Raw genomic sequence first — 16,757 nt, 5'->3', positions numbered from 1 at the left:
GCTCCTACAGTCTGAGGTGTGAACAGGTAGACAATGTGGGTGATTACAGCCTGAGCCTGAGGTGTGAACACTGCAGGGGGTGAACAATGCAGAGATTAAAAGGTGTGAACAACACAGGGGATTACATATTTAAACAATACAGCCTGATTACAGCCTGAATCTGAGGTGAGAACCATGCAGGGGGGGGGGCAGTTAATCACAGTACTGATACCATTTAAAACTTACACAAGAGTAAGCCATCAAAGCAGCCAGACAGGTGGGGGGCCACACAGAGGGGGGTCGCGGGCCGCCAGTTGGACAGCACTGCTCTAAACCATCAAATGTATCTACCATTACAAGTCTATCAGGGAAAGAATTCTATAGCTTCACAGCTCTCACTGTAATTAAAAAAAAAACCATGTTATGCCCTAAAATGAAAGGTTTCTTGCCTCTGTAAAGACCAACTTAAGAATAAGGCTAATAAGAAAAAGAGTTGTTTTATTCCCATATATATTTATACATGATAATTATTTGGGGTAAAACTTGAAAAAGGTCCCAAAAACTGGACCAAAATATTAACAAAAGTCAAATAAAAGGGGCTATGCTAATGCACCGGTTTGGTCCACGCCTGACGCTAATTCAGATATTGCTTAGCCAGGCCATTTCTACGTGGGCCAAGTGGGTCTGGGCAAATTTAGCATTGGTTTGTCCAATAACAAAACCCAGAACAAATACATAACCCGATTTCATATTAATATTGTACCTTGTTTGAAAAATCCAAAATAATGCCTCTTCTAAAAGTAATTTAGTCAGCACTCAAGTACTTATTGACGTTTTCCATCAGACCACAGATGTCCTGTGTCAGACATTCACAAATCATTTAAGGCAGGCCAAATATACTTCATTGGTAGTCCTGTAAAAAAATGGCTCCTCTGTTGTATATAATAAGGGAATAACAAAGCACGCTTGTTTAAGAGAGTCCTCTGTTACTAAATTATTTCAATTTTTAATCGCCATGCCCATTCAATCCACATAATATTGCTGTTGATATATGTAAAAAAATATCTGGGAATGTTTTTTTACAAGTGAAACAATCAATTCTTCATTCTTCCTTCTTAATAATTGCTTTACACTTGTTATATTGTAATATTATAGGCCCTAAAACTTGTGCCTTAAGATAATAATAGTCTATTTGAAGCAGAAAGTAGTAATAGGGCTCTGTAGGTTTCTGGACAAACGTATTCATCTTTCCAGTAATAGAATCCCCTATTACCATGCTCTGTCTAACTTTGGATAAGTCACTTACTTGTAATAACAACTCTGACTGATGCTGTTGAATTCCCATGTTCATTCATTGCCCGGCACATATAATCTCCCCCATTATCAGTGGTTACATGAGAAACATCTAATCTCCCACTTGAGGAATTTAGGGGGTCGGTGCTGTTCTGACCCGTTTTTGCCCAGGACAGGTTGGCAGGAGGGTTACTTTCAGCAGAGCAGAGCAGGGACAGGGAGGTTCCTTCTATGACTTCAACCCGGCAACCTATAGAGACATCACAGATACATGAGAATTACTTATTCCTATTTTGTCATGATTACAACAAATTTATAGTAACTTCAAAGGTTTTTAACTGGTAAAGTAGAGAAATACTGGCATAGCAAAGCTGTTTCTGTACCTAAAATAACTAGAATTAAAACAAATACACTTAAAACTCTTCTATTTTATCTACTACTTAGACATGAATATAAAAAGTACAATATTACCTGCTGATGTGCAGTTTGAAATAGTTGGACTTGCTGGTGCATCTGAAATTAGAATAAAAGAAAATAAATGGACATTTTATTTTTATTTTGCACGCAGTAAAAATTGGGTAAAATCGGTGTAACTTTTTACATTTTTTTTCTTCCACCAGAACTTATGTAAAATAATGGTGTAAAATCACCATTCAAATGGCGAACTTCTCCATTTATGTTACACAACTTTTTTACACCATTTTTCTGGCTAATTTTATTTTACACAACATAATAAATAGGCCCCCTAAGTGTATTTAGCATTAGAATGAAGACCCATGGGGCGATTATCCAATTTAGCTATCATAGATTAATATGCAAGTCACCGTGCCTAATCAAACATCCTTTGCAGTGGGCCGTCAAGTCGCCATAACTTTTTAAAAAGTCACTAAAGTGCGATAACGCATATCGCATGCTTTTGAGCCAAAAGTGTGGCGTTTTTACTAAACAATAGGAGGACTATTGGGCAGTATGCTTTTTAAATTTTGACTTGCATTCTCCTTTAAAGAAACTTTTAGGGTAAATACCAAGTGACCAACCTCAAATATATTTCTTAGTTGATTATTTCTTATAATAATTAATCCATATGTTTATTATATAATCAAGTATTTAAGTGCCAAATAATTTAATTTAAATAATTATACAATACCAATATTGGCCAATATACGTACAATTTTAAATGAATATAAATTATTCAAATGATCTCCTAGTTAAGACCTAAAGTGCATTACAGTGCCGTTTAATATATTTTTTTTTTAATTTTTAAAATTTTTGTTGGGTTTTATGTGCAATCCAACTTTAAAGGGTAATGCATACAGTATTTCAATAATAATGAAAGAGCATATTAAACACAGAGTAAGATAAATTTGCGGTACATTCTGTTGCATGTAGTAATAAACACATCAAAATAAAGAAAAGAACTGTCCGTTGTCAGAAATACTTATAGCTGTTGGATTGAGTTTTTATAACCGGTGAAAGGAGGGGGAGGGAGGGTTCCAGATGGGGGGGTCGTCAGGTAGTGAATGGGGGAATATCAGTCATAAGCCCACAGTTTATATTAACTTCCATTAGACAAAAACCTAGCAAATACATATACTATCATTTGTTAATCTTATAGCCCATAACGCCTGGTCCAAGAGCATGGTCCGGCAGGGTGCACTTTCCTACAACTGTTGATTATCATGATTTTTTGGACTTGTTGTCCTCGTTTCCAGATATGCTCGCCAGAGTCGCTCGGTGGCCCAGTGATTTTGTTTGGCTTTATATGAATCAGTGTGTAGTTCCTCAAATGTGCGAATCTCCTCCATTTCTTGAATCCATTCTGCGCTAGTGGGTAAAGTTATGGATTTCCATTTATGAGGAATTAGCAGTTTGGCCGCGTTGAGTGCGTATTGGGTGAGTGATTTCTTAAAGGATGGAACAGATTGGGCATTGTGATGCAAGAGGACTGTTGCTGGGTCTTTGTCTATTTCCAATTGTAGTTTGTCCTTGCAGATTTGTAGTATTTCGGTCCAAAATTTTTGTATCACAGGACAGTCCCAAAATATGTGTATTAAAGTGCCTGATGATAGTCCACACCACCGGCAGGTGTCCAATGTTCCTGGGAACATTTTGCCAAGTTTAGCTGGTGTATTATACCATCCTGTAATAATTTTGTAATTGTTTTCCATTATTCTGCAGCTCCTTTGTAGTATTGTGCCCTGTTGCCAATTGGTAAAGTAACTTTTTTGTAGTCCAGGCAGGAAGGCAGAATTATTCGTTAAAGGAGTTAGTAGTGAGTGTTCTGCCATTAGTTTGGATTTATTCTTTAATGAGTCCCATGTGTTCAGTGCATAGGAGAGTAACGGATGCTCACTCCAAGGGCCATCCCGATGTTTAGGCTGTAGCCATGGGAGCAACTTTAGAGGCTGTGTGGCAAATGTTTGCTCAATTGGTGTCCAGGCTTTGTGATGTTCATGGTAAGTCCAATCTATGATGCATTGTAGCACACTAGCCTGATGGTATAGTTGAAAATTTGGTAACCCCAGACCACCTTCTGTTGTAAGGCGGTGAAGAATGGTTTGTTTGATGTGGGGTTGTTAGTTGTTCCATACAAATTTGCCGGTTAAGTTGTTTAGTGTGGGAAAAAAATCTGAAGGTGGCTTTTGTGGGAGAGTTTGAAAGATGTATAAAATCTTTGGCAAAATGTTTATTTTAAGAATGTTGACACTGCCGAACCATGCAATTTGGTCTAATTTCCTGAATAATAGCATGGTAGTTAATGGAAGTCCAGTCTTTGTAATTGGCGTCAAAAGAATACCTAAGTAAGTCCAGGGGACAAGAAATTTGTCCTTTAAAGCTAGCACAGTTGGGTGGGGGGGCTAATATTAAGTGCACTTGATTTTTTGTAGTTTATTTTAAAATCGCTTAGTAAGCTATAGCGGTCTATTTCTTGTATAAGGCTGGGTAGAGTAATAGTAGGTTGAGTAAGAGTGAAGAACAAATCGTCAGTGTAGGCACAAATTTTGTGGTGGGAGGTTCCTACCTTAATGCCCTGGATGTTAGGATTATTTCAGATAGTTGAAAGTAGGGGTTCTAGTGTTAACACAAATAAAAGAGGGGAGAGAGGGCAGCCCTGTCTCGTTCCATTCTGTATGCTTATAGGTTTTGAAAGGGTACCATTTATTTTGAGTCTGGCTGTGGGGTTTGAATAGAGCAATTGAATCCATTTTAAAGCGTTCTGGCCTATTCCTATGTGTCTCAAGCAATGAAACAAGTCCCACCTCACTCTATCAAAGGCCTTCTCAGCATCGGTAGAAAGGAGAAAAAGAGGGGTGCTGTTATGTTCTCCTGATAGTATAATATTGAATACCTTATTAAGGTTGTCCCTAGTTTCCCTGTGAGGGAGAAACCCAGTCTGATCCAAATGTATATGGTTGGAGAGTCCTGGTTTCATTTGTGTTGCTATAATATTTGCCAAGAGTTTCATGTTGTTGTTGATTAGTGAAATAGGTCTGTAGCTAGTTGGAGAGGCTAGATCCTTCCCTTTTTTTAAAATCAGGCTAATGTGAGCTTCCAGTGATACTGGGGACCAAGAGTGGCCATTTTTTTATTTCACTGAATGCTTTAGTCAAAGGGAGAACAATATGTGGTTTCAGCTCTTTAAAGAATCCCATTCCAACCCATCCCATGAATCTGTCCAGGCCTGGGCATTTGCCAGATGGGGAGTTATTTATCACCTGTTCTAATTCCAGGCTAGACATGTCTAGTTCCATGGACTGAATCCACTCCTGGTCACCTTGGCTTATCTGAGAAGATTAATGATCTGATGATTAATCTGGTAGAGCTTTCTATAGTAATCTGTCAGAATCTTATGTATCTCTTTAGGAGAGTAGTGGATCTGGCTGTTTGTTGATTTAATTTTGAACATATGATTTTTTTGTTCCTTGGATTTGAGCATTCTAGCTAACATTCTGCTACATTTGTTACCATGATCATAGAACATTTTTCTCAAGAAAAATGTGGCCCTATCGGTTTCAGTTTGTAATAGGGATTTTAGCTCCTGTTGGGCTGTTGTTAAATCTGTAAGCGTTTTGGGTGTTCTTGAGGCCTTATGTGACAATTCTAGATTTTTGATGTGGAGAAGTAATTCTTGTTTCTTTTTGGCTCTCTTTTTATTTTAGCTCCTTGTTGTGTTGCTATGCCTCTAATGAAGCATTTATATGCTTCCCACTCTGCTATGGCATTGCTAGCAGTATTGGTGTTATTTTTAAAGTATTCTTTAGTTGCTTTAGTTAAGATTTCCAGGGTGTTTGGGTTCCTCAGTAAGCTATCATTAATTTTCCAAGAAAAAATGTTTCTTATCTGGAGTATTAAGGGAAATATCTAAGTAGACTGGGGCATGATCAGACCATGTGATAGAGCCTATTGCTACCTTTTGGATGTTGTCTAATGCTTTGTGAGATAGAAATATATAATCGATTCTATTATATGTGTCATGGCTATGTGAATAGAAGGTGTAATTTTTATCTTGGGGATAGAGAGTTCTCCAGCTATCTAACAGTTGAAGCAAGTGCAATTGTTGTTTAAGTCTTTTAATCTGTTTAAATGGGAGGGATGATGTTCCCGAAGAGCAATCTAGTTTGGGTTCTAGTGAGGTATTAAAGTCCCCACATACTATTAACGTCCCTTCCGCAAACAGAAGCAACAAATCACAGATCTCATTCATGGTATTAGTCTGTTCTTTGTTCGGTAGATATATTGAGGCCAATGTGTACATGATGGAATTCAAATGTGTAGTTACCCTGAGGGTTTGTTTTGGTAGCTGTAATCTCTAGTTGTAGGTAGTGATGAGCGAATCTGTTCCGTTTCGCTTCGCTGAAAAATTTGCGAATCTTTCAAAAGATCCGCAAAACGGCAAAAAATTTGCGATTCGTAGCCCGCGGCTATTGTTTCGTCGTCCGCGGCTATTGTTTTGTCACCTGCGGCTATTATTTTGACGCCCGGGACTATTCTTTTTGACCCCCCCGACAATTTTTTGACGTGCGGCGAATTTTTCCGCAGCAAATTTTTTCATCCGTTTCGCGAAACAATCCGCCAATGGCGAAACGCAGAAATTTGCCGCGAATCCATGCCTGCCAAAATATTTCGCCCATCACTAGTTGTAGGTTGTTGGCAAGGACAATGGCTGTGCCTCTAACTTTTGTAGATTGTGGGGTGCTATGTATAATCGTGGAATAGTGTTTGTCATACCATTTTGGTGTCTGATTGATTTTGTAATGTGTCTCCTGGATCAGTGCAACCTGTATTTTTTTAGCTTTTAGTTCTTGCAACAAATTTGCACAATCCATTTGCATTGATTGTGTAGACCAGTGCTGTCCAACTGGCGGCCCGTGACCCCCCTCTGTGTGGCCCCCCACCTGTCTGGCTGCTTTGATGGCTTACCTTTGAGTAAGCATTAAATGGTATCAGTATCACTGATACCTGCCCCCCTGCATGGTTCTCACCTCAGATTCAGGCTGTAATCCCTCTGTATTGTTTAAAAATGTAATCCCCTGTGTTTTTCACACCTTTTAATTCCTGCATTGTTCACCTCCTGCAGTGTTCACACCTCAGGCTCAGGCTGTAATCACCCCCATTGTTCACTTCTTCACACCTCAGACATAGGTACTGTAGGCAGAGTATGGCACATACAGCCAGCATAGGGCAGGTAGAGTATGGCACACACAGGCAGCATAGGTCAGGGAGGGTATGGCACACACAGGAAGGGTAGGGCAGGCAGAGTATGGCACACACAGTCAGGGTAGGGCAGGCAGAGTATGGCACACACAGTCAGGGTAGGGCAGGCAGGGTATGGCACACACAGTCAGGGTAGGGCAGGCAGAGTATGGCACACACAGGCAGGGTAGGGCAGGCAGAGTATGGCACACAGAGGCAGCATAGGGAAGGCAGAGTATGGCACACACAGGCAGGGTAGGACAGGCAGAGTATGGCGCACACACAGACAGCATAGGACAGGCAGAGTGCTGCCTGTGTGTGCCATACTCTGCTTGCCCTATGCTGCTTGTGGGAGGTGAACCTGGCAGGGGTTTGTTGTGGGAGTTTGTTAGCAGTTGGAAATAGCCATGAAATGGTCCCTAAGGTGTGTAATTATGTACTGGGGGTTGTTCTGCTATCCACAGGGAAGGAGGAGGCATATGGAATTTAAGGGTATATCTTAATATGACATAATTCTTTCACATATGAATGATGGTTGATATCCCCACAGTAAGGACCAAGTATTTGGGATTTTGCTGTGCTACCACCATTGTGATAAAATAGGTGTGGTTTGAAGTGGGTGTGGTTTCAGAAAGGGGAGTGGTCAAAACTGGCTTCCATTAGCGGCCCTCCACCACGTATGGTAGAGAAATTTCGGCCCTCGGCACCGTAGAAGTTGGACAGCACTGGTGTAGACCATTAAGTTTGTGCTTGTGGGTAAGGGTTTGGGTTTAAAATAAGTCATTGCAATTTGTTCCTTCCGTTTGGGGGAAGATGTGGGAGAATCGGTAGAGGAGAGGGAGAAGGGGATAACAAGGTATGTACTCTGGGCAGAAAGAGAATAAAAAAGATAATAACCAGGGGGTAACAAAAGCCACTAGAGAAACTGGTTTGGCCAGTTTAATCTGAGCTTGTGGTATGGGAGTATGTTCCTTTGGGGGGGTTGAGGAAGGTTAGGGATATCTGATATTTTTCTTGGCTCGGTGCTACGGACCTAGTGGAGGTAAATGAGGTTGGGATCTGGATCAGTCCTCTCAGGTTATTTGAGGTTCGTCCGTGGAAAGCATCTATAAGGGAAGATGATGTCTATTTGTCCGTTGTCTAGGGGCTCAATCAGAAAGAATCAAAACAACAAATTATTAACATTGGATTAAACAGCATTTTCAGAGTAGGTATATTCAATTAAACATATACATGATAAACTGTATTCTCTCTTTATGTTTAACTCAGGAAGCAGAGAAGATGGTGAGACATTTAGGAAGGTATATAGTGGGGGGAGGGGGGGAAAGAGAGGAGAAGAAGAAGGAAAAGAAAAAGAAAAAAAAGGGGGGGGAGAAGAGTTAGGGTTAGGCTTCCTATAGAGTTTGGAGACCTTCAATATAAAAAGGAATAAGATAACAATATACATTTTCAATTAGAAGGCAAATGTATACCCTGAGTGAAACTTTTCAAGTTGCTTTTACCATAGCTATTATCATGTACAATGGGAAAGTGTCTTGATCAATTATGAGACTTAGCTATATTCGGAGAGAGAGTAGATGAATCTTGTGAATTATACTCTTAGTTGTAATTGTAAATTTCACGGATGTTGCTTATCTCGGGGAATGCTTGGTGAGCGAGCTGGTGATTGAGTATTCCTCTGCTTCCTCCACTGTCTGGATGGGGTCGCATCTGTCCCGGGAAGCGGTGTGGTAGGTATCTCGGGCGGTTGAGTCAGGAGACCTTCCTCCGGCGACCCTAGGATATAGTTGCACCATTCTGTAATGTCTGGAATAGGTATGTCCAGTTTTTGGCAAAACTGTGTTGTTTCCATAGGATATCGTAACGCAAAAGTTTTGCCACCTTTATGTGCTAATAAAGCAAAAGGAAAGCCCCATTTGTATGATATGCTGGGCTCCCTCAGTGTCGTGGTAAGAGGTTTTAACAGTCGCCGTTGGTTTATAGTGGACACTGCTAGGTCCTGGTAAAGATTAGTGGTATTTTCCCCAAAATGGATCCCGTTTATGTTAGGAGCTTTTTGTATCATTTGCTCCTTAATTTCAAAGCGAGCTAAACAGCACAGAACATCTCGAGGGAAATTAGCTCTCTGGGGACCTGTGTATTCTTTCTATGTTTATCTCTGGGATATCAGTGTCATTTAGTACCTCTGAGAATAGTTTAATTGCCAACTCCCGTAGCTCCTCCTGTGGCACTGATTCGGGTATTCCCCTAATGCGTATGTTACACCACCGACTGTGATTTTCCAAATCCTCTGTGTGTCGCCTTAGATCAAGAATAGCTTGATTTTGTAGTAATTTAGTGTTGGCTAGAGTGTCTGCTGTTATTTGTGTGATACAGTCCTCCAGTTTTCCTAGTGTATCTCTCACACTCACTAATTCTTGTTTTAGCGCTGAAGTTTCTGTATATGTTGTATGTTTAAGATCAGTGCCCAAAGTTTGCAAATCGGCTTTACGTGGCATCTGTGATAGTATATTTAAAATGCCTTCCAGGTTTCCACTTACCTCTGAAGCTGTGTCTAAGGCAACTTGTGGATCTGGGCTGGTACAAGGCCTAGGCGGCAGGCCATGAGACTCCTCCACCATATTGTCTCAGTCTGGCACCTCAGGCGTCTCCTGTGAGCGCGGAAAAAACTGTTTAATCCCGCCGAAAGAGGTAAGTCCTTGTGCGTAGGGTAGTTGGCAGATGTAGCATTCTTATTATGCTTCCCCATCTTGCCAGGAGTCATCAGGAATTGCTTTTTTATCGGTCTGTAGCACGGAGCTCAGTTCAGGTACGTCTCACTCCTGTTCCATGCAGCCATGCCCCCCACCAATTAATATATTAAGCAATAAATAGTCATTAAGACCATCAATGTAATAAAAACAAATTGTACCATATTGATATTATCTCCAAGACCCTGACCAGTGTGTCTTATTCAATTCTAGTTCAATAACCTCTTATATCTATCTCCAAAATGGCACAAGAAATGATTTTAATTCAAACTTTGTATTCATGCCTTCTGGTATCACTGTATCTAATGTAAATATTCATTTAGACTCTAATCTTAAGAGTTTGGTAACAACGTTCCCCTCACTTTTTTCATTTAGTTTATCTATTCCAAACATACTGAATTTCATCTGTTTTCCTTCATGTGCAAACTCAAAATGTTTATATAAGGAATTATCACTGTCTTTATTTTTTAATCCTCTCAAATGTTCTCCTAATCTTGTTCTTAGTTGTCTTATAGTTCTTCCTACATACATGGAGCTGCATTCACATTGTAGACAATAGACTACATATGGTGTTTGACATGATATATCAGTTTCAATTCTATATCCTTTATCTGTATTTTTATTCAAAAAACTTTTTATATTACCACTATGTTTACATGACTTACAGCGTTTACATGGAAAGAACCTTTATCCTTTAAAAAAAAGACTAATTGAATATTATCTCAGAATATCAATATCTACATCATACTGAAAGTTAATTGAACGTTGAACAACCCCTTTAATAATATGTTTTTTTCTGCAGCAATGGAAATAGAAAAAATAATAATAGTAATAATAATAAGAAGACGAATAAATGTGGGTGAGAAGATAGTTAATGGAAGTGAGGAAGAGAGGAAACTTACACTGAACACCCAGGGTGATGCTGCTGTTAGTGGAGACCCCACTGTAAGTCACTGTACATGTTAGGGGGCTATTGTGCTCTCTCTGGGATGGAGTAACAGTGATATCTGATATGGAGGTGACTTTACCAGCCTGATCCTCCCGCTCATAGTTATATATGTTCTCTATGTTTATCCTTCCTCCCCATGTGATGTTTCCCTTGCACCCTTGAGGTGCTGGATGAGCCGTACAAGTCAGTGTTATTGGCTTCCCAGCGATCAGCTCCCCCACAGGGGATATAGTAGGTTCTGGTAGATCTGTAACAGAATTGGGAGATACAGATGGAGCAGATGTTAATGAGGCATGTTGGTCACACAGTGCACTGCACTCACTACTTTTGATGATTCGCAGCACAAGAGATTGTACAGTAAGCCAGGTTGCTAGGGTGATTATGTATAACAAAATAAAAGACATTTAAAAAACTACAATAGATTTAATAAAGACTTATTGCAAGTTGTTTTAGGACACTGCTGTCTCCATCACAGTAAGGCCAGTGGCACACACAGGCATAAATTCGAATAGGTACGGTTGCATCTAAATGGGTGCAGTTGTGTCAAAATAGGTGTGGTCACATCAAAAAAGTTGCACAACACCCGCTGTTCTGCAGATTTTTCTCTAGTTTTGCAAATTTTTCAGGCAAGCGAAACTGGACAGATTCGCTCATCACTACCAATATACACAGTTCTGCAAACCTTGCCCTTTGTGGATGGATGCCCTTTGTGATCACAAGACATGGCGGACGGGATGTTGGTAATTTTAACCGACCAGAACGTTACTATACAACAAGACCCTGAGACAAGGTTCTCAGTTATGAAATTATTTCTTTATTAATCAAACAAACACAGAGTCTTGTGGAAGCTTTCAGCAACACAGAACAGCAACTGAAATGTGTCACTAACAGCTTCAAATGAGACCCTGAAAGTCTTCGCCTTTTATAGAGGATGACATACCTTATCTAAAAAGTATATGATACCCCTTTTACAACTTTCTGTGTGCTCTGTGGTTCCAGCTGTGCAAATAGCAAAGTGAATGCAGTGATGACTGAGATGCCAGGGGCCCACCAGAAAACCTTGGGCCATAGGCCCACTTTCTAACTATTATTCCTACTCTCCTACCTTGACCTCTCCTCCCTCAGCTTCTTTAATATCCAAGTCTCTTTTCTCTATCCTTCCATCTTTTTTTCCCATACAGAAATAGGGAATGACCATGCATTTGGCCAAATAGTTAGAAGCAACAGGGCCCACTGGCACCTGGGCCCACCGGGAGTTTTCCTGGTATCCTGGTGGGCCAGTCCGACACTGAGTGCATGTAGGGTCTTAGTTAGTCAGCATTATCATGTCTGACCCTTGTGATTTTATAAGATGGTATACTGTACTAGACTTTAATATTCTTTTTTATACCTTGCATATATAGTATTTTTCTACCTTTATCTCCTACCTCACCTGCCTTGGGTTGTCTTTATAGGGGACACTGGGGGATTTTATGTGTCCCTTTATGCAGAACTTACCCGTCATAAGTGAGTGTATCTCAACAGGGAGCAGATTATCCTTTTCTCCACTGGTGTGTCTATGCTAGTGTAATAAACTGGCCTAAATGTTAACTTTAAAGGGATTCTGTAACAATTTTTATGGGGTTCTTTTATTTTCTAAATGACACTGTTTACAAAGCAAATAATTCCCTCTGCCATTTAAAATGTTATTCTTGAACCAACAAATGAAAGTTGGCCGACCGGGTTGCCTAAGTCGGCTTGGCCCGCCCCTGTTTTATTGCACTTTAGTGAATCAACCCTAATATCTGATAATTACTCATAATGTCTGAGCTTATATGCTATCTTTGCAGATAAAAGGGGAAATACACCTCTAATATTTCCTTTAACACCGGGGGCAAAAGTCGATTTATTTTTACTTTTAGATATTTTTGAGATTTAAGAATGGGTTTTTGGCAGTACTTGATTTTTCTGATATTGTTTCTCTAAAAATTCGAGCTTTTCGGATATTTTCCCTGAAAAATTCAAGCTTTTCAGAAATAATTCCCATAATTCCTTTCCTTTTTTTGGCAGGTTTGATCTGTCGAGTACCATTGAGTCCTATGGAGGTTTAGAATAGTAGAGGAATAGACTAGTCAGTGACAGCCTGTCCTTGACACATTTTCAAGGAGAAGTTAATACCCCCATTGTTTTCTGTTGCAGTCAGTTTCAAGGAGGATTTAACCCCTTCATTGTTTTCTGTTTCACCCAGTTTCAAGGAGAAGTTAATCCCCCTTATTGTTTTCTGTTTCACCTAGTTTCAAAGAGAAGTTAATCCTTTCATTGTTTTCTGTTTCAACCAGTTTCAAGGTGATGTTAATCCCCTCATTGTTTTCTATTTTACCCAGTTTCAAGTGAAACTTAAACACATTATTGTTTTCCAAGAATGGGCACCAATGCTCCTAAAATCGGGTTTCTCTTACTCACCTGTCACACTCACACTGAGCTTGTACCAACAATAGGAATATTTAAGGGATACGTCTTCAATTCGGAATTCGTATTCTCCTTGATCGGCTGGTTGGGCATTGCTGATAGAGAATGAGCAGTCTCCCTTATGTACTGTCCCAATAAATGTGAATCGGCCTTTTGTTAGCTCAGAAACAGTACAGTTATTTGTGGAGGCTGCAACAATGCTACAATCCATTATTTTATTCCAAATCCCTGTGACACGTGTAGATAAAGTGCTACCGGCAGGAACAGTAAATGTACAGGGAATTTCCACACAGAGACCAGATGTGACCGACACTGACTGGGCAGATAGAGTATAACCTTTGGAAACAGCAAGCCGATTTGTGTCTGTGTTTGTGTCTATAAGCAAAAGAAACAATGGATTAGCCAGTGTAAATGAAACACATACATTTTTAGGTTGAAACATGGATTAATTAAATCATCTATGCAGTCAGTGCTTTCTCTTCTTAATTTGTATCTCTACAGCTTGCAATTTAAAATTATCCAGTCATGACTCCAGCAACTAAAATATGTACCCTGAGTGTACAAACTACTGCCTAGCTGCTAGGGAAGGGGCCCTTAGCAGCCAGATAGTTGTTATGTTCCAAGTCCGAGAGCAGCAGACCAAAATAGAAGATATACTGACTATTCAAAAACTTGGAAAAACACATGAAGAACATAGCAGGCTGGCACTCCGAATTCCCAAAAATTATGTAGAAAAAAGCAGCCAGATAGTAATAAAAATTGTATATAGTTTATTTAATCCATATGTAAAAAACAAGAGAAGCCTAACGCGCTTTGTACCTAAGGGTACTTGATCATAGGCTAATTTCATTAACAATGCATACATTATTTAAAGGTAAAGTGGCCAATGGGGATGACCCTGCAATTAGCCAACCACAACCATCAAGTAATTAAATGACAGTGGGTGGTTAAAAAGTCAACATAATTTACATAGGGATATACAAGTAGAATCCATATAAATGTCCTATTTTTAGGCTCAATGTAATGAAGTGTTTATTAGACATAACAGGTCTCATTATAATCAAAATTTAGACCATTAGGTTGCCTAGTTTTCAGAAAAAATATCCATTTAATTTCTTTTCTTACTAGTACTGAAGTTATATTGCCTCCTCTAGGATTAGGGATTACTCTATCAATTCATATGACATTCAAAAAGGATAGTGATCTATTTGAGCAATCTAGAAAGTGTTTCGCTATTCAAAAACTGGGATTTATACCTTAATCCTGTTAGTCATAGTTTCCCACAATCCCTGTCAGTATGCTTCAAATTCCAAAAATAAGTAGCTAAACATTGTATACAGTTTTTAATCTGCAAACATCTTCACTGTGTGATTCACAACATGTTTCAGGATGCTTCCATTTATCAAGCGAAACACAAACAGTGTAGTGCCTGACAATTCTCTTCTGGTAAAACCTACTGTGAGCTGTCATTCTGCAAGTTGCTAGCCTAGGCATGCTGGGAACTGTAGTTTATGCAGCAAAAGGTACATACTAGCGAATCATGAGGAGATGCCAAAGCTTGACAGTAGTGCCATAATTATCTCTATATGTAAGGTACCAGCAAGGGGCCTGACACAGTGCTGGGAATCAGCATTCTCATTGGTCACTTGCACTTATTTTTTGACAACTTCTATAGCAAAACTAGGGGGCGCAGTGGGACAGCGTTATGGTTGGGTTGAAAATAGGGGTCATTTACAAGGCTGGTTTTTATCCACCTGTACTGCGTTCTGCACCATTTCTAATCCAGTGCTAATTGCAGCCAGACCCCATATGCCAATGCTTTTTACATGGGCACCAAGAGGTATACTTTTTTCCTGTAGTACACTAGAACTGACGTCCATGGTCACAGTAAGTGACCCCTAATACATTTTTGTTTTGTTGAGCAAAATGTCTCCATCTGACATCAGTATAATGACATATTGTACAGATCAGTCCCATCTCACTGTACCCCCACCTGCAATATACACTGGGTTTCTCTTGCTCACCTGTCACAGTCAAATGTAGCCTGTTATTCTGATAGAAATATTTATGATTTCCGTCATGAAATCGAAATTCATAGAACCCTTGATCGGCTGGTTGGGCATTGCTGATAGAGAATGAGCAGTCTCCTTCCTGTACTTTCCCAGTCAGGGTGAATCGGCCTTTTGTTCCCTCAGAAACCATAGAGGCCTCTGTAGAGGCTGCAACAATGTCAGGAGTCTCTTTTCTCCAAATCCCTGTGACATTTGTAGATAAAGTTCTATTGGCAGGAACAGTAAATGTACAGGGAATTGCCACATGGAGACCAGATGCCACCAACACTGACCGCTGGGCACATATGGTATAACTTTCTGTTTGCCCATCAGCTCCTGTGGAAACAACATGCAGATTTGTGACTGTATTTGTGTGTGTGTTTGTGTCAATTTAAAGCAACGGGAAACTGGAAATAAAAATAAAATAAAAAGTAAATGAAACACAGAAACACACAAATAAATTACTAATCACTAATTACTAATAGTAAGAAATTACTATCACTAAGAAATATATTTTAAGTTGAAACTCAGATCAATAGGTGTTTATTTTTGTGGTTTTTTTTTTAATGATTTCCCTTCTTACTCTGTATCTCTGCAGCTCGCAGTGTAAAATTATATGCAGCCATGAGTTCAGCCACTGAAATATGTTCTCTCTCTCTGACCATACGAACTACTGCTTAGTTGCTAGGGAAGGAAGCCTTAGCAGCCAGAGAGTTGTTGAATTCCAAATTGGAGGCTGCAGCAGAGCAGAAAGTTGATAGTAGTAGTAGCATGAAAAAAGTAGAGCAATTGCATTTGTTCTTAGATAAGGGTCCACAGAGACACCGAGAGTTATACAGGGAAGCCTCCTGTCCCATAACCTAGCCACCCAAACCCCCACTTACCTTATTAGGTATAGAAATCTCATAAAGGAGATCTATATTAAAAAAAAAATGAGTCCCTTTTCTATTCATATTCCAGTGTCTCATTCACACCACTGCCCGGCTGCAAATAAGCAGGACCCTAGCAACCAGATAGCTGCAGAAATTCCAAACTGAATCTAAATAACTGAAAAACTACAGAAAATGAAAAGCAACTGCAAATTGTCTGAGCATATCAATGTCTATGTCAGACTAAAAGTTAATTTCAAGGTGAACAACCCCTTGAAAATATGCAGACAAAAATGGCCATTAACATCAGTACATTTTGTGCAGAAAAAAATGCCACAACAAACACTCATTGACTTAATTTATAAAGTCTATCTACAACAGGCAAATAGTTAATACACTTGGACATCAGCAGTTTAACACACAGTGGCTCATACTCACCCTTCCCAGGCAAGGACAAGAGAAAGAACAGAACCACAAATCCATGTTGGCAAATCTGAGGCTGTATGTGCCGCATCCTGATGTTTATTGGTGTTCCCCCCGCAATGAGCGGCCAATCAGATTGTATCTGTTAGATCACACTGGGTTGAGCTGAATCCATCATTAGATCTGTTTCTGTTTGTGTATGAATAGGTCACATTTATCAATGCCTACTTATTATATATGTACAATTTTAATTAAGGCTGGTAAATTGACATCAACATTCCATTTTATGCAGATAATTCAT

General features: G+C 39.6%; 1 protein-coding gene and 1 long non-coding RNA gene across 2 annotated transcripts; both read right to left on the bottom strand.

The window, feature by feature from the left end:
* Positions 1–1,277: 1,277 nt before the first annotated feature.
* Positions 1,278–15,367, bottom strand: LOC100485858 (sialic acid-binding Ig-like lectin 5). The gene is made up of 3 exons (XM_031906560.1): positions 15,138–15,367; positions 1,744–1,785; positions 1,278–1,522 (listed from the first exon to the last, which is right to left on the bottom strand). The coding sequence occupies exons 1-3, from the start codon at positions 15,313–15,315 to the stop codon at positions 1,278–1,280; spliced, it is 465 nt and encodes a 154-aa protein (XP_031762420.1). The 5' UTR covers positions 15,316–15,367.
* LOC116412230 lies at positions 10,786–13,137 on the bottom strand. Its single transcript, XR_004223597.1, has 2 exons — positions 13,108–13,137; positions 10,786–10,912 (listed from the first exon to the last, which is right to left on the bottom strand). It is a non-coding gene; the product is annotated as an uncharacterized LOC116412230 (long non-coding RNA).
* Positions 15,368–16,757: the final 1,390 nt, after the last annotated feature.

Source organism: Xenopus tropicalis, chromosome 7 (assembly GCF_000004195.4).
Source record: "Xenopus tropicalis strain Nigerian chromosome 7, UCB_Xtro_10.0, whole genome shotgun sequence".
Classification (NCBI taxonomy): Eukaryota; Metazoa; Chordata; class Amphibia; order Anura; family Pipidae; genus Xenopus; species Xenopus tropicalis.
The sequence above is the reverse complement of the archived record's forward strand: the minus strand, read 5'-3'. Positions and strand labels throughout refer to the sequence as shown.

What these genes read in the sequence shown, in the direction of transcription:
- LOC100485858 (XM_031906560.1), bottom strand. Translation starts at nt 15,315, where the DNA reads ATGGTTTCTGAGGGAACAAAAGGCCGATTCACCCTGACTGGGAAAGTA. An exon ending in GCTACATTTGACTGTGACAG is followed by an intron (nt 1,786 to 15,137) that starts GTGAGCAAGAGA and finishes TTCTAATTTCAG; the next exon opens with ATGCACCAGCAAGTCCAACT. An exon ending in TTCAAACTGCACATCAGCAG is followed by an intron (nt 1,523 to 1,743) that starts GTAATATTGTAC and finishes ATGTCTCTATAG; the next exon opens with GTTGCCGGGTTGAAGTCATA.